Source organism: Salminus brasiliensis, chromosome 4, assembly GCF_030463535.1.
Source record: "Salminus brasiliensis chromosome 4, fSalBra1.hap2, whole genome shotgun sequence".
Classification (NCBI taxonomy): Eukaryota; Metazoa; Chordata; class Actinopteri; order Characiformes; family Bryconidae; genus Salminus; species Salminus brasiliensis.
The window spans coordinates 26473778-26500767 of record NC_132881.1 but is presented as its reverse complement, the minus strand read 5'-3'; the positions used below and the strand labels follow the sequence as shown (position 1 = coordinate 26500767).

At 40.9% G+C, this 26990-nt stretch overlaps 5 protein-coding genes across 5 annotated transcripts in view; all 5 read left to right on the top strand.

Annotated features, from left to right (window-relative positions):
* The first annotated feature begins 7 nt into the window (after nt 1-7).
* Nucleotides 8-8258, top strand: slc39a8 (solute carrier family 39 member 8). Its single transcript, XM_072676863.1, has 8 exons — nt 8-694; nt 795-954; nt 2707-2876; nt 2988-3110; nt 3200-3391; nt 5491-5695; nt 5847-6031; nt 7467-8258. Exons 1-8 carry the CDS (start codon nt 542-544, stop codon nt 7614-7616), a joined length of 1338 nt encoding a protein of 445 aa, XP_072532964.1. The 5' UTR covers nt 8-541; the 3' UTR covers nt 7617-8258.
* A 1536-nt stretch (nt 8259-9794) lies between these two features.
* LOC140554053 (probable N-acetyltransferase camello) lies at nt 9795-12292 on the top strand. The gene is made up of 2 exons (XM_072676862.1): nt 9795-9841; nt 10804-12292. Exon 2 carries the CDS (start codon nt 10807-10809, stop codon nt 11473-11475), a length of 669 nt encoding a protein of 222 aa, XP_072532963.1. The 5' UTR covers nt 9795-9841; nt 10804-10806; the 3' UTR covers nt 11476-12292.
* Nucleotides 12293-13817: 1525 nt separating this feature from the next.
* Nucleotides 13818-20125, top strand: LOC140554591 (probable N-acetyltransferase camello). The gene is made up of 2 exons (XM_072677743.1): nt 13818-14310; nt 18616-20125. The coding sequence occupies exon 2, from the start codon at nt 18636-18638 to the stop codon at nt 19302-19304; it is 669 nt and encodes a 222-aa protein (XP_072533844.1). The 5' UTR covers nt 13818-14310; nt 18616-18635; the 3' UTR covers nt 19305-20125.
* Nucleotides 20126-20301: 176 nt separating this feature from the next.
* Nucleotides 20302-22889, top strand: LOC140554590 (probable N-acetyltransferase camello). The gene is made up of 2 exons (XM_072677742.1): nt 20302-20426; nt 21632-22889. The coding sequence occupies exons 1-2, from the start codon at nt 20409-20411 to the stop codon at nt 22301-22303; spliced, it is 690 nt and encodes a 229-aa protein (XP_072533843.1). The 5' UTR covers nt 20302-20408; the 3' UTR covers nt 22304-22889.
* A 2964-nt stretch (nt 22890-25853) lies between these two features.
* Nucleotides 25854-26990, top strand: part of dctn1b (dynactin 1b) — a 50824-nt gene continuing 49687 nt past the window's right edge. The window contains exon 1 of the mRNA XM_072677746.1: nt 25854-25936. The gene's annotated coding sequence lies outside the window, so the exon portion shown is untranslated. The remainder of the gene's footprint in view (nt 25937-26990) is intronic.

Below are 26990 nucleotides of genomic sequence, written 5' to 3'. Positions count from 1 at the left end.
GTAAAGATGAGAGCTGCAGTAGAAGCTCGTGGGGGGACGGGTTACCTGTGAACCCTCTGTGGGCCTCATGCAGGCGGGCCATTCAGCCTGTCAGCACCGAGCCCGCGTTACGAGAAGGAGGGCGAATCAAAACAAAGAGTCCTTTGACTGGGGGCGAAACGAGGGATCCGTACGGCTCCTCGCTGCTATCTGGATCCAGTAGCCAGCAGGCCAGGAGTTTCTGATCTTTGAACATCTACTGATCCGCGGAGGAGAGCGGAGAGGGAGCGCCCAGGGTGCCAACCTCACACTTTATCGCTTAGACTTTGTTCCGCCCACCACGAGGACAACAACTCGACCAACCGATCTTACTCCTGTAACGGAACCAAGAAGCTGCTCTCCTATCTTATTAGTTTACGTGTTTATTGTACCTCATTTAGAAATGAGTCCCGGAGTAAGCTGCTCCGGTTAGTTTGTCCTCCTGAACTCTGCTCTGGAAACACGTTTCTGAAATCCCCCTCAAATACAAAAAAAAAATATATAAAATAATAATAATTAAAACATGGGGGAGCCTTTTCTACAAGGTCTTTTACAGTTTTACGGCAGCAACGATTCACTATCTACGACCAACCTGGAAAACTTTCTGCAGCTCATCACGTCCAGACGACCACCAGCATCCATCGACAATGCTGCAAATCCGCTACGGAATGAAGAGGTAGGCTAAACGAGGGGCTCTTTGCCCTGCAGCCCCTTTGCTTGTGTGCTAAAGCTGTTCCTCTAACCCTTACTGCTCTCTTTCCTCCCGGTCTCTACAGTGTTTGTCTCTGCCGGATCTGCTGGCTGTCTTTGGCCTGGCTAATGCGTCTGAAGTGACTGTTGAGCAGCTAGACCTCATGTGCCCCGCAGTTCTCACTCAGGTCCTCTTACCCTCCTGCCCTTTCACGACTCCCCTCTCCCAGAACATCGACGCTCAGGGTGAGTGCATCCAACATGGCAACCCATGTTCTTCAGTGGTATACAGTGATGGTTCACCTTTGGGCCCTTTAGGGGAGTACAACTGTACCTGGCCTCAAAGGCAACACAATTAATACATAATTAAAAATGTATGATTGGACGTATGAATGTAAAAATGCTACATCAATGATACATAGACATTGATGCCAACCTTAAACTCTTAATCTCCATTAAAATGATCATCTTAGTGAAGAAGTGCTTTTCAGGCAGGTTTCCTGGGGTTTCCTGGTATATAGTGTTCAGTACCTACGAAAAGGGGTCCAAGACAGGACAACCAGTGAAAAGGTGACCGGGTCATGGCAACCTAAGGCTTGTTATCCGCCCCACCTCACCACCCACAGGACCTAAATGATCTGCTGCTAACGTCTTGGTGCCAGATTCCGCAGGGCACCTTGAGTGTGTGCTGAAAGGTCAGGTCCATTTTGGTGGCACAAAGGGGACCTTCTCAATATTGGGCAGGTGTTGCTAATGTTATGACTGATTGGTGTAAATGGCACCTCATATTGTTAGTTAATAAAAATACATGGCTTATGAAGACAAATATGAAGGCAGCTCACCTGTAATAGTGTTGGAAAAAGAAACACTCCAGTGTAGTGATATTATTTTTGTTTGTTTGTTTGTTTGTTTTTTGAGTAAAAACAACCATCACATGAATCTACTACTTTTGAAACGTTTCTCAAAATGATTGTGACACATGGTGTATCATCAACATTTAGATTATACAAAAGTATTGTGATAATATGTTAATGCCAAGTCCAGTCTTTTTACCAGTGTAAAAAGTGGGTGCAAGTCATGTGACATGATGTAAGGGAGAACAGCAATGAGTCAAATGATAGGCCCTAGGTCCTGTACATGTGGTTCCCCATTTGACTTATTTTTTGGTTGTCCACCATTTCTGAACTGTGTGCTAGTGTAGTAGCTCACGTGAGTGTTATATGGGTGTAAAGGCACTTTTTTGGGTTGTAGTTGTTTCTGAACAGTTAAACAGGTGCTACTGTTTATCATGTTTTTATATTATGTCCATATATAATTTCTATATTATCTTTTATAGAGAATACATGACAATATGTGACATACGTTATGTTACACATTTTACACCGTTTACAGGGTTTCAAAGATCATTAAACTATTTTAAATTGCATTTATTATAGAATTCTGTACCGATATGTATTTTAAACATCTCACATTTGTGGATAATATTTTGAGTTTTTATTCTTCATGTATAGTAATCATAATTAAAAACTCATAAAAAAATCATAAAACTACTATCAATTAAAAGGCCCTATAACAGTTGCCATTTGGCAGCAGAACTAATTTATTGGCATTATATAATGGCTGAAATGCTCATTATCTGTCAAATATACTGATTAAAAGCACTGAAAAGTATTATCACTGTGTGGTAATCGATTACTCAGCAGTGCACTTTAATTAAAATATTTAATGATGCTTAATTTTCTTTTTTGTCTTAAGTTTGATTTGACTTTACAATCAGTGTTTGTGTGTAATCCCAAAGTTTCCCCACAGAGCAAACGCCCAAACAAATCAGAACCTGTTCCCATAACATCCTGTAAACTGGAGCCGATTTGAGAAGGCCTGTGGAGTGTCCAGCCTCACATTCTTAGTTCTAACTGAGAAGAGGAACCCTTTCTTTCTGCTCACATTCATATGGAGATTTCCCCTTTCACTAATGGAACTTGCATGTTTCTCTTGCAGTTTGGGGTTATAGCTTCCTGGTTGTGACGATAATTAACTTGGCTTCTCTGTTGGGGTTACTTTTGGTGCCCTTCACTAAGAAACCCTACTTCCCAAAGGTGCTAACCTACTTCATCGGGGTGGCCATAGGAACCTTATTCTCCAATGCTGTACTCCAGCTTATCCCTGAGGTAAGGAGGAAGTGTGAGGAGTGGGGGAAGAGAGAAATAATAATCTGGGAATAATAAAATTACATGAAGGACAGAAAACTAAACCCATTTTTTAAAATAATAAACTCACAGGCTCTTGGCTTCGATCCAAAAGCTGATGACTACGTGTTGAATGCTGTTGGGATTTTTGGCGGGTTCTACCTCCTGTTCTTTACCGAAAGAGTTTTAAAAATGGCACTGAAAGCAGATATGGAGGTAAGAGCTTGACCACAACTGGATTCCAGTTATTTTAATAGGTGCAAAAGGCTTTAGCTCATTGTGGCACATTTTTGCCTGTCCTGCAGGTTTGCCACAGCCACTTCTCTTCCCAGCAGACCACTGATGAGACCATCACCAACTTCAGTAATGACATAGTTATCAGCAACATCAGCAACAACGTCATCCCAAATGTCAATCAAGAAGTTATCCTCAACAGCCCCAGGGAGAAGCCAAGCAACCCAGCCTCGGGCCCAGTTGTCAGCCCAGTCAATGAACAGGTAACAGCTCTGCCCTAGACTGCTCATATTGGTCAATATTTATGCTCAAATAAGGAGATATTGCAGACATTGGACTCAGGTTTCCTTGCATGAGAGTTACTCATGGCCAGACAAACTAATCTCAGTGACTCTCCAGTGACTCTGTGCCCAGAAAACTGGCCAGCGATGTGTTGGTGTATTGTTATCAGAGAATTACTTCAGAGAACAAGGACACCTAATGATTAATGTGACTACTGGACAGGTTGACCTTTAATGCACGTCATATACTCTGCTGTTTGCTCGTGCAAGCTTTACATAGTCTTGACTTTTTGTTTATTTTGTACTTTTTTATTATTTATTTTTATTATTTTCTGGATTATACACATGACGTGTGTCTTACTTTAACAGTACACTGCGGTACCACAGTTCTTGTTCTCTGTAGCCTTGCTTTCTACACTGATCAGCCATAACATTAGCCTAGTATTGAGTAGAGCCTCCCTTCTATCGCCACAACAGATCTTACCATTCAAGACATGGGCCCCACAAGACCTCTGAAGGCGTCCTGTGGTATCTGTTAGCAAGACATTAGCAGCAGAGCCTTTAAGTCCTGTAAGTTGTGAGGTGGGGCCTTCATGAACCGCATCAGTGAACCTTAAGTGCCCATGACCTTGTCACTAGTTCACCGGTTGCCATATCGGAAACACCCCACTAGACCTGCCTAATGTTTTGGAGATATTCTGATCCCCCAGTCGTCCAGCCATCACAATGTGGCTCTTGTTATATTGGCTTAGATCTTAAAAGGCTCAAAGCCCATTTACCTGCTTTTAACACACATCACCTTCCAGAACTGACTGTTCACTTACTGCCTAATATCTCCAACCCTTTGACAGGTGCCACTGTAACCAGATGAACAATGTACTTTACTTCACCGGTCAGTGGTACTAATGTAATGGCTGATAGGTGTATATCTTACAGTAAAAACAAATCCTGCCTTTCCCTCTTTACTGCAAAGTGATTGATTTTGTAGTTTCTAGGGGAAAGAAATAAACAGGTCCACACAAGCTGGCAACACAAGTGAGTACACCTCACAGTGAAAGTGTCTAAATTGTGTATGTTGGACACTTTGCGTATGTTTCTCCACTCTCTACTTGAGGATGCCCCATAGGTGCTCATTTGGGTTTAGATCTGGAGACATTCTTGGCCGTTCCATTACCTTTACCTTCATCTTCTTCCTCAGTAAGGCAGTTGTCATCTTGAAGGTGTGTTTGGGGTCGTTCTCATGTTGAAAAACCAAAACCAAGGGAAGGAGATCATGCTCTACTTCAGAATGTCAAAGTGCATGTCGGAATTCATGTTTCCCTCAATGAATCGCAGCCCCAAGACCATGATGCTACCACCACCATGCTTGACTGTAGGCAAGACACAGTTATCTTGGTACTCCTCACCAGGGCGCCACCAATCATGCTGGACACCATCTGAGCCAAACAAGGTTAACTTAGTCTTGTCAGACCAACACCACAGGATATGGTCCCAGTAATCCATGCTCTTGGACTGCTTGTCTTCAGCAAACTGTTTGCAGGCTTTTTTTATTGCGTCAGCTTTCAAAGAGGCTGACCTCCCACTTCATCAGCCTCTGTAGCTCAAGGGCTGTAGTTCAGGGTGTTAGCAATCTTCGTATACGCTAAGCCATCTTTGTGGAGAGTAACAATTTTATTTCTCACATCCTCAGAGAGTTCTTTGCCATTAGGTCATGTTGAATATCCAGCGGCCAGTATGAGAGAATTATACAAATATATATAAGTACAAATTTAACAGCCCTGCTCCCCATTCACACCAACAACAACACAACTGGGCACAATTTGGACATGTTCACTGTGAGGTGTACTCACTTGTGTTGCCAGCTATTTGGACAATAATAGCCGTGTGTTGAGTTATTTTCATAAGACAGTAAATCTGTACTGCTATACAAGCTGTACACACTCATGTGTCATATCCAAGTTTCATTTTGATAGTGTTGTCCCATGAAAAGATCTAATAACGTATTTGCAGAAATGTGAGGAATGTACTCACTTTTGTGAGATACTGGAATTCTTAATCTGTCAATTGCTCTGTGTGTTTAGGATGCTTGTGTGGTGCTGTCTTGCCGCTGGCTGCGAGGGGAACGTGTGGCGAACATTAAAACAGTGGCTTGGATGATCACACTGAGTGATGCACTGCATAACTTTATAGATGGATTGGCCATTGGAGCCTCTTTCACCCTCTCTCTCCTCGCTGGCTTCGGCACCTCTATTGCCATCTTCTGTGAGGAGTTCCCTCATGAGATAGGTAAGACAGGCTCTTGTGAGGAGTCACAAAATGTCAGGAGTATCAATTACTTGTAAGCAGGTTGACGTCGCTCTACCTAAATGATGAATCCAGTGCCTGTTTTCCAACTGCCCTGTTCTCATGCTTCCTTTCTCTCACCCCCCGTCTCTAGGTGACTTTGTGATTCTGTTGAGCTCTGGTATGAGTGTGCCTCAGGCTGCGTTTTTTAACCTGATGTCGGCTATGTGCTGCTATGTGGGCTTGGCGCTGGGCATCCTGCTGGGAAGCAATTTCGCCCCAAATGCCATCTTCGCCATTGCCGGTGGAATGTTCCTCTACATCTCTCTGGCAGACATGGTGAGACGCTTTCAGAAGCACATCTTACACTAAAATAAGCCATTTAAAAGAAACACTATATGTCCAAAAGTTTATAGACACCTGCACATCCATTGCTTCTTCTGAATTTATGGCTATTATTGGGAGTTTGTTCACTTTGCTGCCCCTTAGAAGGCTGTATGCAAGATGCTGGAACATTACTGTGAGGTTTTCATAGCATTCAGAGGTCAGGTACTAATGTTAGATGATTTGTTCGGGATCACAAACTCATCACAAACTCATCACAAAGCTGTTAAATGGAGCTTCATCATAGTTCCACTGCTTCACACTTTTGCTCAAGAGTGCCCTGTTTGTCTGGCAGTGCCTTGCTTTTGGAAAGGGTGTCTGAATACTTTTGGACATATCTTGTAGTACGTATACAGTCTCTGGAACTGCACTGGAGAGAAAGATCACTGGCCTTAGAAAAGATATTCCTTTAATCTGAGGTTTGATGACTACTCTAGTGGGATGCCATGTTGATCCAAAATCATACAAATGGATGGCGATCTGTATCTGTAAGGGACAGCATATGATTTCCATCATTTCCAAAACATTAAGTCATTTACTGACCCCTCATGCTTTATGAGGGGACCCTCAAGAGACCCATGGAAGAGACCACTTCCACAAGTATTAAATGTTTTATCATAGGTTAAAGGTAATCAGCAAGTATAACATTGTATTGATCTAAGAGGACAAATGTCACCACACCACCTCATAGTATGGGTCAAGCATTCAGGCTTGTACTGCTGTCTTGGTGTACTCTACACACGCCCACTTGTGGAGAATATAGATACAGATGACTCATCTGAGCATATCAGCTTTCCCACATCTACAGTACATGCACAGTAGTGACTGTGGTTTGTATACCACTGAATATACAAATGTGCATTCCTGCAGTCCTGCTATCATATCCCTGTGGGCAGACTATTCTTGCAGACACTGTCTGGTCACGTCCGGTACTGGTATTCTTAGTCATCTAAGGAGCAGCTGCTTATTTGCTTTTTTTTCCGTACACACTGAACTAATTCATAATCACAACCATCACACTCACTGAATGTGTGCCTGTGACAACAATTTCCATTTACAACCCTGTGAACTGTGTGTGTCTTTCCCGTAGTTCAAAATGATGTAACTTGAGTCTAAGTAGAGGAATCTTTGACTAGATCCTTTCTGCTGTCTGTGCCCTTATAATGAACCTTCTTTCAAAGACACTTAGATTTTTTACCTCCTACCATCTCGGTCTAGGATTGAGGTCAGCTTGTGTGGCTCAGTATTGAATGCTTGTCACAGAGCAGGCTAGCTTGTTACTTGCTTAACTGTGTTGCACAGTATATCTGTACATCTGTTTGTTTATACATATTTTGCTGTATCACAAATATTGTATGTGAACACCTCTCTTTTTTGTGGTCAATTTTAGTTTCCGGAGATGAACAGTATAATGATGGCACACACAAAAAGCTCCAAAGACAAAGTCATATTCTTCCTGTTGCAAAATGGAGGCCTGCTAACTGGATTTGCAATCATCCTGCTCATCACCATGTTTGCTGGAGACATCAATCTGGGATGATGTAGGAAACAACAAACATCAGTTCATTCTTCATTACTTGGGACCAAAGATTTGATGCCATAATTGGAAAAAGCAAATAATAAGACTCTTAAATACTTTTTTTAACAGTTGAGCTATTTTTTTTCTATATTGGTGAATTCCACAAGTTTTTTGCAACTTTATGCATAATTGAATCATTGATTATAAGCATTGTCTTTCACAATGGTTTGATGGGAAATTTACTGACTTTGCTTTACAGTGGTGGTGATGACGACCAGGGATATGATATTTGCAATGCAAATACAGACATTTAATCTGATTTGCATCACCAGGGAAACTACAGGGGCCTTCTTATTTTATTTTTTCAACATTAGTAAAATACTCTGGGGGGGGGTCTGTACCTATTAGAGGCTGGTTTCTTTCAGCACCAGTGAACACTGTCTTGATTGTATGTTTCTCTAAAACAGCTCATTTTACATCAAATCAAACAAAGCACCCATAATTACTATGTTTATGTCTCCATGATTTCATTCTGCAGACCTTCTGAGAACTTGGCGGAATTGGCCTTTATAAAGGAATCACAATCATGTATCTCAGCAAGCGAAGCTTTTGTAGCACTGTATAAAGAAAGGCATCATAAATTATTGCTACTCTGTTGCTCTATTCTGAGTGTGTGGTGATCTGTGTGTGTTGGATGGAAACAATGTACCACTGTATATGAGGGAGTACTGCTGTGTCAGTGACAGCCTTGCACAGCCTTTAGCTTCAGATATCCTCTGTCATCCCCTGAGCTTCACAGCAGGTATTTTCTCCTGATTGAATACGGTACAAATTCGATCTGAGCAGTGAATCGCAGACAAGCATTACTCCAGAAGCACCTCGAAGGATTTCGGTTGAGTAAAATAAACCAATAAGCCAGCAGATGACCTGCATTACAGTGATTTAATCTGGGTAATGGAGGCTGTTAGGCAGGGCAAGCAGATAAAAAGTATGACTGAAATAACTGAATGTAATATTAATAACTGTAATGAATAATTCTGCTCACAAACAATACACTTCATTATCAGTCTACAGAACACATAAACTATATTTACACTGGCTTGGTTTAAAAAGGGTTGATGGTACGTGGAAGTGGCATACCACAAACCTCAAACACTGTTGAAACAGTATGTGGTAAAACGCAACGGCCACATCAGAAAATATGGGACAATGTTGTTAATACTTGTAAGACTGGAGATCAGCACATCACAGCCAGACTCTTCTAGTTAATGGCCTCGTGACCACAGCTTTGTCTGTGCCAGTGTCTGCAGAAGGGTAACTCAAAAACAGTGTGTGACCAAAACTATTTTTTTAATAATAATAATAATAATAATAATAATAAAAACAGGAAAACATGGCTTTTAACATATATTTTCCACAACGTTCACTCCCTTGAAAACAAACTGGACTACCTGCAATACATACCAACCTGGTAGCCAAGCTGACAGCCAAGCTTGGCTACACAGTTAGCCAAGCTGAAGAGACTGTCAACAGAGTTGGCTTTTAGCCTAGCACAGTACCTGCTCACTTCCCCAGATTTGGGTTTGGGTAACCCAAATCTGGGGAAGTACTGTGCTAGGCTAAAAGCCAACCCTGTCTACAGTCTCTTAAGCTTGGCCTGTAAAGCATGCGCAGAGGACGCAGCAACACTATTCATAAAGATTCAGGAATATGAATTTATGACAAAAAAAATTAATACAACTGTTGTTCTTGTTGAGGTGCTAAAAAAACAAAGCTAAAAAACAAAAACAGCCAGAGCAGAGCAGAGCAGAGCAGATCTCAATGGGTTTTTTTCCTGGAGCCCACAACAAAAGGAAAAACAGCATGTGGCCAAATAACAAGGTTTTAAAATGGACGTAAAAATAAAATGTATTTCGTCATTTTCACCCAAAGCAAAGTCACACACACATTTATACATAAGAGAACATCTTAAAATACTAAATAATGAATTTTATCCCACCTGTAATGTTTATTTTAAATATGAATTTATTTGGGTTTTATATTTAAATAGGGTGTGGGTTATATTTACAGAAGCTTCTAACGCAGCACAAAGATTTTCCCATGAAGTAAAACATCTTAACTGCAAAAGAAGGGAATACAGCGTCTCATCACCAGTGCAGTCCGCTGGCGCGCAACACGACTCTTATTTTGACGGGTTCTTGCAGCAGCTAAGTAACCTAAGAAGGAGGATCGGGTCATCAGGAAAAGTGAGCAGCAATATAAATCACTTTTTAACATTCATTTTTAAAGAATTCCTTGAATATGTTACACTTAGATCTTGTCCGTTTGAGGCTACTAAAAACAAGCCACTTTTAGTTGGTAACGGTGTGTTAGAGAGTCAATCAGCTTCCTGCTAGCATAGTAGTCTCTGTTACGCAGATGGACTCATGGGCTTTGTATGTGTAGTGATGGTAGTTTAGTAGCCTCGCTGTTTTACTGGAGCTAGGTGGGCACTATCAATGGGCAGTCCCAGATGTGCAATGTTGCTCCGAGAAGCTTAAACCAAGTAACATACACATTATGATATGATTATGATTATGACTGTGTGTGTGGGTTTTTTTAAACTCTCCTCCTGCTTCGCCTTAAACGAACCCTTTGACTTGATCTAGCTCATCTTTCTGTTTCAGTATTAGTGGTGTGATTTAGAGACTGTGCTAAATGACACAGCTGTCTTTGTTTCTTCAAATTAATAAATACATATTTAATGTAATCAAATATTACATTAAAGGTACAGTTTATAACACTAAGGAAAGGGATTGTCACATTGATGGATTTAAAAAAAAAAAAATTATCAAGGGGTGTCTGTAAATGATTTTTTTTTTTACAATGGTTTATAAAAGCCTCACTGATAGTAAACTGAGCAAGGGCAAAATGAGCCTCCGCGGATCCCTCCATCTATTTTTGTACTTTGTGTGTTTTAGTGGTTTTTGGCATATGTCTGCGACGGCTAAGGTCCATTTGCTTTAGTGTTTACACAACCTTTTATCTACTGCTATCTGCAGTCTTTACACAGACAGGCTGGTAGTTTATTGTCAATGCGTTTGGCCTCATGCCTGAACTAGTGCTGTTGTATTGGTCAGTAACTCCATGTCGTGTGTTTATTCTCTACTGATGACTCTAGCCTGGCTACTGAGTGTCACTGATGGTGCTGTGTGTATTTGGTTTGAAGGCTATGGCTGAGGTGCAGTTTCGCCGCTATGAGGATGACGACGATGAGGAAGTCAAAGACCTCTTCACTCTCGGAATGAGCGAGCATGTCCCGCCCTCCTGCCTGCATGTGCTGAAGCAGCCACCAACCCAGATGCTGCTGGTGTGTGTGTTCTGTGCTCTGATGGCCAGCTCCAAGTCCCTCCTTCTGCCTATACTGGCAGTCACTCTCCTCCTGGCCGCAGGGCGGCAGGGAATCAGCTACATGTTTACAAAGTACATCCAGGTCTCCTTGCATAAGGATCTCGGCCACATTCGTCAGACCTACCTGGAGCAGCCCAACTCCTGCTTCTGGGTGGCTGAGAGCCAGGGTCGGGTGGTAGGCATGGTGGCATGCCTCCCTGCGGAGAGCAACGAGGCCTGTTTGGAGCTCAAGCGGATGTCTGTGAAGCACTCTCATAGGGGCCAGGGCATCGCCAAAGCACTGTGCCGCACTGTGGAGGACTTTGCCAGAGAACAGGGCTTTCCCGCAGTGGTGCTCTACACTTCGGTTGTCCAGACAGATGCTCAGAAGTTGTATGAACATGTGGGCTACAAGAAAATCAGAGAGTTTGTCGTCCCAGAACTGACTGCCAAGATCACCAACTTCACGTTGTTGGAGTACAGGCTTGACCTGCAGAAGCCAGGAAATTGAAAAAGATTTCCAAAGAAGCTTTGCACCATCTAGTAAATTAATTGTTTGTTTTTTTGGGGGGGGGATTTTTTTGGGCATAGGGGCCACTAATTATGGGTGAATACTGATGCATTTGGTATCAAAGATGAAATGGATAAGGCAAAACTAGCATTGTGTGTGTTAACTCCACTTTTCACCTCTAATGCCAAATGCCAGTGTATATATAATTTTAACTAATTTTAAATGTCTTGAAACATTCAAATATGTACATACAAGCAGTGTCATTCAGGAAGGTTTATTATGAGGGTTTCCATGTATCTATCTCTCTCTCTCATTCTCTCTCTCTCTCATATATAATAAATGTACACACATCTGATCAAAACTTTTAGAACATCCCCAATTTTTTCAGTACTCCACTGTCTTGCATGGCCTAGACCATGCCTTTGCCATCTTAGCATTGATTTTCTTCACCTTTCAAACCTGCAGCTCCTAGTTTTCTCTTCATAGCTGAAACTGAAACTTGGTCCAGTGTTAAGCTGTGCTACAATGTCAGCCGCCAATCACACTTGTCGTTTACTCTCAGAACCTTCTGATGCTGTTCTGGATTTGAGTCTGTCAGGGCTTTTTCTGTACTTCCTTTACTTTAATGTTGTAAAAATCTGTAAGTTCTAAAGGTCTGCCTTTGTTAAGTGTCTTTCTAGACATTATGATAGCAAATGAGACATGCAGTGTCTGCAGTAGAGAGTGCACAGTAGCACAGTCTGTTCCAACACTGCTTTTAGGCAGGCAAAGTGTTTGTAAAGCACTTTTTAAAACAAATAAAAGCTCTGTCAGTTTACTTACCTTTGTACCATTTGAGGTCATTTCAGGCCTTTTTGCCATTTCAGGTTATTTACTGGATTTAACTGTTAATGTCAATAAAACTGAAAAACATGGGGATGTTCTTTTGCCTGGTAGTCTATAAAGACAACCCAGGTTTGGAGAGCCGAGGTGTCCTTAGTTTTAGTCCTGGCAGACCAAGCCCTGCACATTTTAGTGTTGTTTTTGTTCTTTCTTTATGTTTCTAATATGACATGGACTAGCTAGTGATGGTGGTGTGCAGTGCAGTGCACTGTGCAGTTCTGTAAGGAAACATGTTGTTTCTCTATAGATTTGCATTTATTTCCTCGGATTAATTGTCTTTTCTTAAAGGTGCGTTGAGGTTTTCAAGATAGTATAAATAGTAATTATTCTATTCTATTTAAGGAATTACTAACAAATAAAGTACTCACAGAATTTTTTAATAATCATTACCCAGATTTCATTGATTTCATTGGCGATAGCTCAACTAGAGACTTAGCCTAGCATTACTGTTGAGCTCCCCTTCTGTGGACACTGACACAGGCAAAGCTTTGTCAGTAGCAACCCGTATTTCAATAACTAGCTGTAATGATTGAAGTTCACAATATGTCACTTTCATGTAACACTCATTGTTCAACCATGCCAAAATAAATAGTTTTCCATTTTAGGACACTTTTAAAGCAATAGAATGTGACCTGTAGCGGTTTCACTTTCCCCCCTGTCTTATAAAAGCAGCCAGGTCTGGCAAGTTCAAATTTAGGAATCTCGTGTAGTGATGCATCACCAATCAGTGGGTTAAGATTATTAGGTGAACACAGTAGATCATGCAGGCAAACAATATTGCAAGTAAATGGTGAATGTCAGTAAAGTTAGAATATCTGTGTCATAATGAGCAAATATTAACGCCTGTACAGGGAAGCCCACTTGTAATGAATAGGCAGGCCCTATCAGTTAAAAAATCAACAATAAATATTTTACAACTCTATTTACTGATTGATTGATTGATTAATTGCAGTGGATGATTTGATTGTTCTATCTCTCTTCATGGCAGACTAGGGTTCAATTCACCATGCTACAGTAATGAGAAGCCTTGGCCAAGCCTGTTCGCCTACCTGTGTAACACTGATTTTCTTGGGAAGGGTCTCTCACCAGGCTCCCCTAAAGCAGCTTTGCCTTTTTCCAGTCTGGGTCTTGGGCTTTGTGGCTGCAGGCAGATTTGGTGTATTTGTGATAAACATCTTTATCTAGTTCTTCTAGTGTCTCACCTATTTCCAAACACGTCTAACAGTCGACTTTTCTGTGAAGAATGTGGCATCTTAAAGTTTTATAAAGATATTAGACCATTGTATGGTACAAAAATACAATGGCATGATGCATGTACAGAATGACCCTGAGGCAGTAGTGCGGGTTACCCTTATTGTTACAAACAGGACTTTTATTTTGACGAATAGTAAATGGGGCTCTTTCTACTGAGCTCCAGTAAGTGGTGCTTATCTAGTAGCTAGGTACCATCTAACAACAGGGGGCGAAGAGTTTAATTTTTCAGTGAAATTAAATGATCATTCCTATTAAATAAGTTACTGACAAATAACGACTTTGATGTTGAAAGGCCGCGTTTAGGCAACATTTCGTTGGTGGTTTGTGAAGAAGAGGATGCTCAGTCGCTCTTCCGGTACGCACACAAACAAAACACTCATTTTACAAAGAGGGAAATAAATGACAAACTATACATAATCATTAGCTAATAAACCACCATTAATATTTATACAGCATGTGATGTCAGATTAGCCATTAGCCATTAATACCAGACTGAGGGGCGCGTGTCCAGAGGAATCTGGCTATTCATTAAGACACGTTATTTGCATAAACTCCTTTAGAGGGCAGGGCGAGCACGTTTGCTAAATGTTTAAAAGCTCAAACTGTCACTGTGATCGTCTTTACTTTAGAGGAGCTTATCAGAGGAAATCAAAGTCACAACCATCAGATCTGCGGAAGTTCTGATTTTTCCTCCTGCAGGTAAAGTACTAAAACACATGACACGACCGGCCCGGACTGTGAGCTGGTAATGATGGATCGATGCTGTTTTTAATAACCTTCTGAAGACTGGGAATCTGATCAGCATGTGTTGACATTAACCGCGTGCTGGTCTGAACCGGGTTGTGTGGTGCTCTTTTCGCCTGGTCATGCTGACAGATCCACACAGCATTTTGTCAGTATCTTCAACTTTACTCCGTTTTTTTTTGATACAACGATCTGGCATGGTAAAAATATTCAAATGTAAAAATGACACTTTTTAGCTACAAGATTATCTTTCAGTATTACTTTGAGAGTGATGCTCCTGGGAATAAAAAAGACTTTTAGTAATAGTTATATTTAGTAGTTATTTTTATGTATGTATGTATGTATTTATTTATTTATTTGTGAATATATTTTTGATTGTTTTCCAAAATATATAACATAACAGGACATATAATACACAATCACATTGATGCCACAATGAGGTTGAGAAAACTAACGAAAAAACCTTCACCTTCATCAAAATCTTCAATTTTACCCTGTTTTTCGCTTTTTGACACAATGACCTGGCAGGTGTTTTTTTTTTTTTTTTACATGGTGAAAATATTTGAATTAAAAATTATCATTTAAAATAAAATATGTTACATGGGCTTCTATTAAAAAAGTAGTAAGGTTTATTTTTTGCCATTTTGGAGAGATTACATGTGGTTTGATTGCGTGGTTTATGCTGGTTTGCTTTTTTGTTGTTGTTTTTTACAAGGAGGTCAAATGTCCATTTGGGTTTAGGGCTTATACAGACAATTATTATCCAAGTTGTCATCAGTCCTATCTGAGGCTTTCATGTAGTGTAAAAGAAATTTTGTATTGGTGTATTTACACATGAATGTCACATGTTTCCCCTTGTGCATTCAGACCCTCCACTGCTCTGATGTTAAAAGCAAAGCCTTTGTGCAAATATTTACACGTTTTAGCTACAAGCCTATCTTTGACCAATGCAGAGATCAGTGTTACCAGAGTGAAAGACGTTTAGTAATATTATTGTTATTATTTTTTTTGTGAATATATTTTTATTGTTTTCCAAAAATAGGACAAAATAAACAAACACATTGACGCACCACAATGAGGTTGAGAAAATAAATAAATATCTTAATTAAGTAAAAAAAAAAAAAAAAAAAAACAGCAACATGACAGTGGTGGAGAACGAAGGCTTCAGAGCAGAGTTTGTTTAAAACTGTTAGTTTTTAAATATATAACACATTTTCAAATGAAGACACACATTTTGTGCCACATTTACAAGAAGCAGGATCTTTCCAGGGACATAACCACACTGCCTGTTTAGACTGCTCCATCTGTGTAAGACTCAAAAGTAGTCTTTGGACAGTGTTTTAGTGCAAAGCTAATGGTTAAACCCAGTTAGTCTAGACGTGTGTCAATCATGAACACAAAACTTGTGGCACAAAGATTTATGATAGAGGGATCAATGATAAGTTTTTTTTTCCGCCAAGTAAATTGAAATTTAGCTGTGTTTGGGTTGTTTGGCTTGTGTAAGGTGGCCACTGATTTCAATTACTGGGGTACAGAGGCTAGAAAGGAATTATGAATAGGCCTTAAGGAAGTGTCTGGGAGTGCCAGATTAAAGGTGCACGTATTTGTCACTGTACACTGTACAGCGAAATGTGTCCTCCGCATTTAACCCATCTGGTAGTGAACACACACTCACACGCACACATGTGTTAGGGGCAGTGAGTACACACACACACACCCAGAGCGGTGGGCAGCCAACTCCAGCGCCCGGGGAGCAGAGGGTAAAGGGCCTTGCTCAAGGGCCCAACAGTGGCAGCTTGCTGAGCCCGGGAATCGAACCCACAACCCTGTTATCGATATCCAGCTGAGCCACCACTGCCCCCAGTAGTATGGCATGGTTTGAGAGAGGGGTGCTGGATCTACTGCCGACAGGTTTAACTGAGGAACTTAAATGTGCTAAGGCAGGCCGAGAAATGATACTGCTACAGCACCAGTCACAAAAGCACTCTGGGAAGTGGAATCCCAGAAAGGCTGTGCAGTGAATGAGGTGGGCACTGGAGCACAAGGATGTGGTAAGCCAGGTGTAAAATGAGAGGGCAGGACTCAGGAGTCAGATGATTTGTGGACAGTGTTCAGCAAGACCATGTAACCAGAGAGAAGGCGAATGGTTATTAGTTATTATTTATTTGAGAGCAAGGTTGGGCTGGTAACTGCAGCCTCACAAGGGAAACGGGGCGGTGGGTGAGAGTTTTGACCGCTGGATGTGAGTCGTATAAAGTTTCTGCTGGAAGTTGTGATCAGGGGCGGAGCCAGACATTTTAAACATCCAGGGCTTAGCCCAAATGTCCATAACCAGACTCTGACTTTTCTGTGTGATCAAGTAAACCCTGAAGAACACACTATAAATATATATATATATATATATATATATATACACTTTGAGACTGTGGTCCCAGCTCTATTCAGGTCATTGACCAGGTCCTGCCGTGTAATTCTGGGCTCATTCCTCACCTTCCTCAAGATCATTGATGCTCCACGAGGTGAGATCTTGCATGGCGCCCCAGACCGAGGGAGATTATCCGTTATTTTGCATTTCTTCCATTTTCTAATAATTGCACCAACAGTTGTTGCCTTCTCACCAAGCTGCTTGCCTATTGTCCTGTAGCCCATCCCAGCCTTGTGCAGGTCTACAATTTTATCCCTGATGTCCTTACAAAGCTCTCTGGTCTTGGGCATTGTGGAGATGCTGGAGTCTGACTGATTGAGTGTGTGGACAGGTGTCTTTTATACAGGTAACGAGTTCAAACAGGTGCAGTTAATACAGGTAATGAGTGGAGAACAGGAGGGCTTCTTAAAGAAGAAGTAACATGTCTGTGAGAGCCAAAATTCTTACTGGTTGATAGATGATCAAATACTTATTTCCCACAATAAAATGGAAATTAATTATTTAAAAATCATACAATGTATTTTTCTGGATTTTTGTTTTAGATTCCATCACTCACAGTTGAAGAGTACCTATGATAAAAATTACAGTCTTCTACATGCTTTGCAAGTGGGAAAACCTGAAAAATCAGCAGTGTATCAAATACTTGTTCTCCCCACTGTATATATATATATATATATATTATGTATACACACACGCACACACACATATTCACCGGCTACGAGATGCTATTAATTACACTAGTTGTACCTAGAGTTTTCTTACAAAAGTACTTGACACATGGTATAATCATATGCAAGTATATTCATGGCAGGCTTCCCAATTTTGTAAATAAGTACATAATTCAATATTCACACAGAAACTTTATTTTCAGCGTACACTTAGTAGGAATGTATAAACAGAATGATTATTTACATTTAGGCAATGATTTTTGATTGCATAAAGTTATAATCATATTAGGTTTGTTATGTTTGCTTAAGTTAGTTTCAATACAGTAACTATAGCTATCTTTTATTAGAGTATTAGTGAGTATAAGTGTATTAGATTGTGGAATATGTTCACCTCCAATGCGCACACAGTCAGCTTTAACTAATGTTACCCAGAGCTGAATCCCAGGGCTTCTGACGTCAGCCAGGGTCCCAGTGAGTCAACCTGTAATGTTTAAATTTTGTAAAATAAACAGGTCAATCAACCACTCACTCACTCACTGCCTACCTACCACAATTCTGAATGTTTTCATGCATTTTTATGTGATAATTCTCTTTTTCTCATGTGCTTCATTTAATCTGAACTTACTGTTAATATTTGCTTGAGTGTTTTAAATAAGCCCCATAAGCCGCACCCCCCTCCCCCCACATAAGCTTAACTTGTAGGTGCAGGATCTTGTCCGTCCCAGTGGAAGTGTTGCTGATCTGCGTTAGATGTAGGATTTTGTTACATGTTTCACTAATATTAAAACTGCGGGGCCGTTTTTCAAGTTGTCAGGGTACGTTGGTGTAATTCCTCCCATATTCCCACCCCCGGTTTGCCAGATTCGGAAAATAATAGCAAGAAAAGTGTAAAGTGGACAAACATATTTGGTATATACAGACCATCATATGAAAGATATGATTTTTTAAATTATTTTTGTATTTTTTTATTTTTTTTTACATATTTAAACATTTGATCTTCATTTGAACAATATGAAGAGATGGAGGTAATATAACTAAACACATAAAACTGGCAAGTAATTGAAAAATTCTATTAGCTAGAGAATCTCTTTATAGAGAACTCTCCAGTTCGGTCTTGTGTGCTTACAGAGTGTAACTGGTGGTCCTGTGTCTGTGTTTGGTTTAAAGTGAAGTGAAGCCGAAGTTCAATGGCTGAAGTGCGGATTCGCAGCTATGAGGACGGCGACGACGAGGGCGTCAAAGAAGTCTTCACTCTTGGTATGCATGGACTCCTCCGAGCCTCCTGCCTGCATGTGCTGAAGCAGCCACACATTCAGATGCTGCTGGTGTGTGTGTTCTGCACGCTGCTGGCCAGCTCCAGGTCCCTCCTGCTGCCCATACTGGCAGTCACTCTCCTACTGGCCGCAGGGCGGCAGGGAGTTTATCGCATTATAGTCACCTTAATTGAGAGCAGCATGAGTGGTGACCTCAAAGACATCCGTCAGACCTACTTGGAGCAGCCCAACTCTTGCTTTTGGGTGGCTGAGAGCCAGGGTCGGGTGGTGGGCACGGTGGCGTGCCGCCCTGCGTTGAAGAACAAAGGCTATGTGGAGCTCAAGCGAATGTCAGTGAGGCACTCCCACAGGGGCCAGGGCATCGCCAAAGCTCTGTGCCGTGCTGTGGAGGACTTTGCCCGAGAACAGGGCTTGCCTGCTGTGGTGCTCTACACTTCGGTAGTCCAGATCGATGCTCAGAAGTTGTATGAGCGCATGGGTTACAAGAAGGTCAGAGAGTTTGCTTCAGATGAACTGTGCTCTTGGATCACTAAAGTCATAGTGATCGAGTACAGGCTTGACTTGCAGCAGCCAGGAAACTGAAGGGTTCTAAAGAGGTTTTGGCCACTCACTCATTTTGCACTCAATTTTTTTAATTGTGGTCAGTACTTAATACTTAATATTTACCTATATCTCAGACCTGCTAAAACCTCATTCATCTTCCAGGTCCCTGAGGTCAATAGATCTGTTGCTCTTGGTTGTTCCACTGTGATAAAGCTCAAAGGGGACAAAGGGGACCAAACCACTGGGCAAGCTTTTTAAATAACATGGTTGTTTGGGATTATTTCGAGTATATTTTATGTGTTTATGTTGTTTATTGGATCAGGTGTGTACAGCAGTTTGGTTTGACATGCTCAGATAAGTCATTCTTCGTTCTGGCCACCTTGTCCGTCCAGAGCCAGTGCTGTAGTTCTGTACCGTTCTGTGATTTCTGCACCATTTAAGGCGGAATGAAAAATTGCTGCATTTTAGGGATGCGCTGTATGTTGTGGGAAGACTAATCACTGGATGATTTCAGGGACCAGTAGAATTAGCTGATTAGCTGAAGTTAATTGCTGCCTCATATTTGAAGCTAAATGTTCAGATCTAATTTAATGGCTCTTACATGTGTCCCACTTTATCAAGTGTTTTTATCAAAACTGTCATAAATAAATATGATTTGCACAATACTTGTGCACATGGCATATGCACACATACTGTCATGTGCTGATTTAAATGGTTAATAAACAAGCAATAAAGTAAATATTCTAAACATACTCTCTTAATTATTTCCATTACAACCCAGCCCTGCACTTCCAGTAACAGTGATTTATCTGTATATGAAACTTATCTGTAATTAAAATTAAAACCTTCTTTGCACTCTGTTTTGACTGGGTTTTTTTTTGTTTTTGTTTTTTTTTTTTGTTTGCTTTTTACCCTAGATGGACATGACCTCAGTTTTGACTCTTTGGTTGTGGAGCTGGCTAGCTGCATTGAATTGAGCTTATGCAGCTTGACATGAGTTAGATGGCATGTGGTAAAATACAGGAAGTTTGAAAATGACCGCCCCCTCTGGGGTCTGTGCATGCGCTCAATGCTTCTTCTGCTGACATCAGTTGAAATTCTGCTGCTGTTGAACACTGATTAACATGAATAGGAAAGGACTGTATGGAAACCTGTGTAATGGTAAGCTTATTACTAAATCTGTAGTTAACCTACAAGTGTTTAGGTGTTGTAATGTAATGTAGGGTCAGTTCCAGTAATCCAAAGACATTTTCTGTTTCAGTGTGCAAAGAGGAAATCCTTGCTATCAAGACTGAAGATTTATTTGTCCAAAACATGTTGTTCCGGAAGTGCTGAACTGTGTCTGAGACTGTGCCCTATTCTATATGCCCTAAATACATATATATTTATAGTGTAAATTATTTCCCCACTGTGGGACTAATAAAGGATTATCTTATCTTAACTGTATAGTTCACTACTTTGGGGTTCTGACATTTTGTAGTAGTGCCCGAATTTTTAGTGCACTGTAACAATCCCACAATGCACCACAATATATAGTGTACAAACAATGTATACTAGTAGACATGGACTATCCATAATCCATTGCGTTGTTTGGTTTGAAGATTTGCATGTAGTTTCTCAGAGGAAGACAGGTGGTCAGATTATGTCACACACATGATGATGTGTCCGAAATCCTTCACTACCTTAATTTCTGTTCCTATAATAGTGCTCTATATAGTGATATGGATTTTTGCATGTGGAGGATAGTAAATAGGGCACAGTTCCGGACTTCTAGGTGTCCTCTGGCAAACCCCAGTCTTACCCTGCTGTTTTTTTTGTTTGTTTTTTTTTTAAGACAAGCATTTCCTCTTTGCACACCTCCCATATTAATCAAACTCGTGCAGTCTCTTTCTGATGATTGAACCTTGACATCAGCTGTAGCAAAAGCTACCTGTAGGTCCTGTGATGACACTTTAGGATTGTAGGTGACTTATAATCATAAGCATCCTGTGGGCTGAACTTGCTAGAATGGCCTGACCTGACCATGTCGGCAGTTTCACTTGTAAAAGTATTTTCTGGACCAGTGGCTCATTCCTGATGTTTCTGAGGTCTTTTTAACTCATTTTGATTCATCTACCACCTTCTTTCTGAAGGCCTCTGAGAACTCTTTGGATCTTGCTGACTCCTCCAAAATCCTTATATCAGTAAATTGCTTTAAAAAATATTTAGTTATATCACTCTCAATCTTTCAGTAATATTAAAGTGAAGATCAAATATATATATATGTTTAAATATGTTTTAATGGGGTGACTTTATTTGCATGTTTGATTAAATATATGTGTTTTCACTCTCTTCTTCCATCCATCTTTTCTGGTCCTGTCTGTCAGATGTGGTATCAGATCCGTGAGTATCGGGACTCGGACTATTCCGCTGTGCGGGAAGTGTACTCTACAGGTTTCAGAGAGCATGTGGGAGCTGTGTGTGTCCTGACTCTGAAGCAACACTGGGTTCAGGCTGTGCTGTCTGTACTGTTCCTCCTCTTCCTGATCCTCTCTGGCTCGTTCCTGGCCTCTCTGCTGTGTCTTGGAGGGGTCCTGCTGGCTGGTCGGTTTGCTGTCATCTGCCTCTTTGAACAGGGAGTACAACTGGGGCTCAGAGAAGACCTGAAGGACATTTGGGCTTCATACATGCACCCAGGCCAGGTCAGTTGCTTCTGGGTAGCAGAGTCTGAAGGCTCCATTGTGGGGACAGTGGGTCTATTGCCATGTGTGGAAGAGCCTGGAGCGTGGGAGCTAAAGCGCATCTCTGTGAGGAAGGAGTTCCGGGGTCAAGGCCTCGCTAAGGCGCTGTGTTGGGCTGCCCTGAGGTTCGCAGCTAGCCGAAATGTGGACAGGGTGGTGCTCTTTACTTCACTGGTTCAATCAGATGCTCATCAGCTCTACTGTAGACTGGGATTCCACAAGGAAGAGGAGTTTGTGTGGCCATCGCTTCCTGCCAGACTGATCAACTTCTTGGTATTTAAATATACATATAAGGTTGGGTGTGGAGATGACAGTTAAAGCTGTAACTCTTACTTAAACTCAAATGTCTAACTAAGACATGCTGTTTTCAAGAAATTGTGTTATAGTAAGCCTTACGTGGATCCAGCAGACTCTCTTTTGTGTTCTTGTTAAAAGTTACAGTTGCAGTGGCTACATGTCCACATGTTTACAGATCCCTCTCATCCATATGTCCTTCTGAATTCAAGAGGAATTCTTTGCTGCTGTAATGGTAGCCACTCTTCTGGGAAGACTTTACATCAGTGAGATTAGGTACTGATGTTAGGATGTTAGTTCTGGATCCCAAACATCACATCAGCTTATCCCAAAGATATTTGATGGAGCTAAACACAGCTTTCTTATGGTTCTGTCGATTATTTAATTTACTTTCATATATTCATATAGCCATATGATCTGTACATATTTACCATAAACATACTTTTTTTTCCTAAGTACTACTGTTTTCCGTTTCTACCACAGTAAATACGAGTCTATTTCTCCCACATTTACACTCAGAATATTTTTTTTTTTTTAAACCTGATTCATAGCTTTATCAAGTGTATCTCTGCACCATAGATGGCATATAAATAAAATATTTATTTCTATATTTCTGTATCTAAAAGGTCATTTGTCATGTATGACACGGATCATATTTGATTTAGTATGTATATTCTGATATATTCAGCTAGAAATGCTCATTTGCTTGGATTCAGGCAACATAAAAATGCAGCAACTCATCACACTGTTTCTAAATGTGTTTGGTTATGTTTGCTTATGAGTTAAGTCGTAACATTTGCAACCCCTCTGCTTTTGGCTGAATTGGTCTTAAATGGTGCAAAAACAAAGTTTACGTATTCAGATGCGACTGCTTCAAGAATTCAAAAGATTAATCGTGTTTAAATACTTTTTTAAAATAATTTTGTTCTGAATACTGTCTTTTAAAAAGCATGTTTTTGGGTTAGCTTACCTGTATACTTTACTACTTGTGTAATAAAGCCTTTTTTCGCACTAGCTATGTCTCGGCTGTGTTATTACTATAGACACAGTTGACCGAGGAGCTGACTAACTGTGCTTGTGCAGCTTGGCATGAGTTAGAAAGGTCATGTGATAAAATGCAGGACATTTCAAGGTGGTCACCCCCTCTAGTGCCCAAACCAAGTTACTCACCCTGCAGAGTTCACTTCCAGCCCTTATCTAGATAAGGAACATTTGACATACATAATAATATCAAACATAATATATTAACATATGCAAATGTTTGGCCGCCCTTGATCGAATTACATGTGTGAATTACTGTTTTTCAAAGTGTACATACAGTTCATAGAGACACACTTCTGAACATTATAAATGTTTGTACAGGCACACTATATCACTGCAGTCCAATAAAAAAACATGTATCTCCATTTTTGTCCGTTTTTAGTTTTCTCCATTGTTTAAACCCATTAGACGCTCTGTACATTGTGTAAATAATTGTGGATGAATATACCAGTAGAAATGCACTAAATAACTTGTAAATGATTATAATAACAATAACTCTTTTTTTACATTGACTTCCATTTAAAGTTCAAAGCATTTTTACTTTCTTCTGTAAAGTCACTATTTTGGAGATACATGTTTTTTATTGGACAGCAATGATATGTAAGATAAGATAAGCTAAGATAAGATAAGATAATCCTTTATGTGTCCCACAGTGGGGAAATTTCCAGTGTCACAGCAGAAAGGAATAGCAAGACACTCAGTTACAAAAACGTAGATAAATAAATAACACTATATACACAATATAAATAAGAATTAAAAAAGCAATAACAATATTATTTACAGATTATTGCAAATGACTCTTAATTGCACATGTGGGGGGGGGGGGGGTATTGGGGTATTGCACATAGTATTTTTACATATATGTACATATACCACTGTCAGAGGTGTTGTTGAAAAGTGCCACAGCAACTTCATGTTAAGTTACAGAGTGGAGTGTTAAGGTGAACAGTGCATAAAAGTCACCATAACTGCAGTGTTCCAAACCTCCTCTGGCTTTAACATCAGCACAAAAACTGCAGCAGCTGGAATGCAAGTGGAAGGCAAGCCTTACATCACCAAGCACAAGGCCAAGTGCTGGATGGAGTGGTGTGAAGCACACCGCCACTAGACTCTAGAGCAGTGAAAGCGCGTTCTGTGGGGTGACAAATCACGCTTCTTCTCTATCTGGCAGTCTGATGGATGAGTCTGGGTTTGGCGAATGCCAGGAGAACTCCATTGTGCCGACTGTAACGTCTGATGGAGGAGGGATAATGTTATGGAGTTGTTTTTCAGGGGTTGGCCTATAGGTCCATTAGTTCCAGTGAAGGGAATTCTTAAATGCGTCAGCATACATTTAGAGTTTTCAAGTATACAATTATGCTTCCAACTTTGTTGAAACCGTTTGGGGAAGGCCCTTTTCTGTTCCAGCAGGACTGTTCCCCTGGTGCACAAAGCACGGTCCATAAAGGCATGCCTGGGTGGATTTGGTGTGGAAGCACTTGACTGGCCCGCACAGAGCCTTGACCTCAACCCCATCAAACACCTTTAGGATGAACTAGAACAGAGACTGCGAGCTAGGCCTTCTGACCCAACATCAGCTGCCTGACCTCACAAATGTTCTTCAGGTTAAAAACTTCCACAGAAACACTCTTTATCCCCCAGATAAAATCTTGTAGAACACCTTCCCAGACGAGTGGAAGCTGTTATGGCTGCAAAGGGGGAACCGACTTCATATTAATGCCCATGGATTTACAGTGTAATACAATCTCCTGTAGGTGTGATGTGCAGGTGTTCCAATACTTTGTCTATATAGTGTATGCTGTCGCTGTCAATCATATCTCTACAAAACAGCATCTTTACAAGAGAAGGATAAAACCTTCTTAACTTTCAATGGAAATCAATGTTAAAAGATTTTATTCAGACAGATTAAGAAAATGAGTGAACAACATTACAAATGGAGACACACAGATTTTGCATGACATTCTAAATATAAAAATATATAAATAAATGAATAAATGTGTGTAAACAAATTCTCTTCTACACATTGTTCCATGCAACTATGTTTTATCTATTATATTTATAAAATCATTAAATTGCAAAATTATTATTGCAATAGGCAATTTTAATCTAATTTTAATCTAGTTTTATTTTTTTATTCTCATAAGTATAAACTGTGCTCTACAATTTGAAAACGCCATATTTCTCTTATACAATAAACTCCATACACATCCAACCCACAAACCCACATCAAACAGTTCAGCCAATCAGGGCGCAGCAAAACCTCTACAAACGTGCACTGGCCACATATGCAGACCCCTTGTGACCCCTCGCAACCCCCACCTGCCGACTCAGAGTATGAGCTTTCTGTGAAAAACTAAACAATCCTGAGGTTGCTCTATTTGTCGTGAGGGTCACAGGAACCCCCATGCAGCTGCGTGGTCGCTCCAGCAGACCTCGTGTTCAGGGTGTGTATCCTTACACACAGTGCTGTCAGCAGCACACGGCTCGTTTTACTCCGGCTCTGACGTAGCGCCGCTTCAGGAAGCAGTCAGATCCACATTATATGGGAATCCGCACATACACACACACACACACGCACACACACACACGCACAGACAGACAGTCTAAAATAAGAGGGTAAGTTATAAAGCATGTTTTGCAATAAAGAGCATGAAACCCAGGCGGAGGCGTCAGGCCCCCAGTTGGTTTGGTGGTGTGTTGTTATTGTGGAGAGACTGGAGCGCGCTGTCCGCTGTGGATAAAGGCGGTGGCTGGACAGATTGATGGGCTGCTTGGCAGACAGAACGCTTTTTTCGGGGGTTTGGGGGGTTTGTGGGGTTTGTGGAGAAGGGGTTGGGAGGTAATTATCCAGGTGCTTCGTCCTGGTACAGAAGACTCTCTGTTCGCTTGTGAGGATTTTATTATCCTGTGTTTAAGAGGACAGGTGCATTTCCAGCTGGCTGGGCTCCAGCATCTAACCAGCAGACCAACAAAATGCATTACATTTGAAATGTAAATTAAAATCTGCAAATAATTAAGCATTTTATTTATTTATTTATTTATTTAAAAGTTTCTGGTCTATTATTTACGTTAGACTGAAACAGACTGTTTAGAATTTGACGTGCAATTCCCTCCTCCGCCTCAAGAGGGCAGTGAAGCACAGCAAATGTTAATCAGGCCAACTACAAGATTGTTCAGCAGATTCTGTGCTCATTCAGCAATAACTACTAATCCTGCATCCTTCAGACCTGCTGTGAGGGACCCTGCAATCTGTTATAGCTCAAAGAGTGACCTAACACTAGCTCACATTTAGGAAACTCACCCGTTTTTAGCAGATTGACCTGATGCTCTTGTTTTCGGCCTGTTGTCCTATTCATTTCTCCTCCTTGCTTGCTTGTCCTCTTCTCATAGCTCCTCTCAGCTCCTCTTCACTGTCCTCCCCCGCTCTGGCTGTATTGGTTCAGTCTTCACTGTGTCAGGTGGTAGTCTCAGATTCTGTCATTAGGATGCGTATCTGGATGATGAAAGGCCCACTTAGAGGGTCAGCTGGAGTGCTGTCCAGGGGCTAAAAGGTCCGCTGTGGATGTACATTAGTTGCAGTGCATCTGTAAGAGAGAATGAGCTGCTCTTTGTTCTGTGCTGGTAGTGTCGGCTATCAGACATGCTAAGAGACAGAGAGCAGACATGCTTT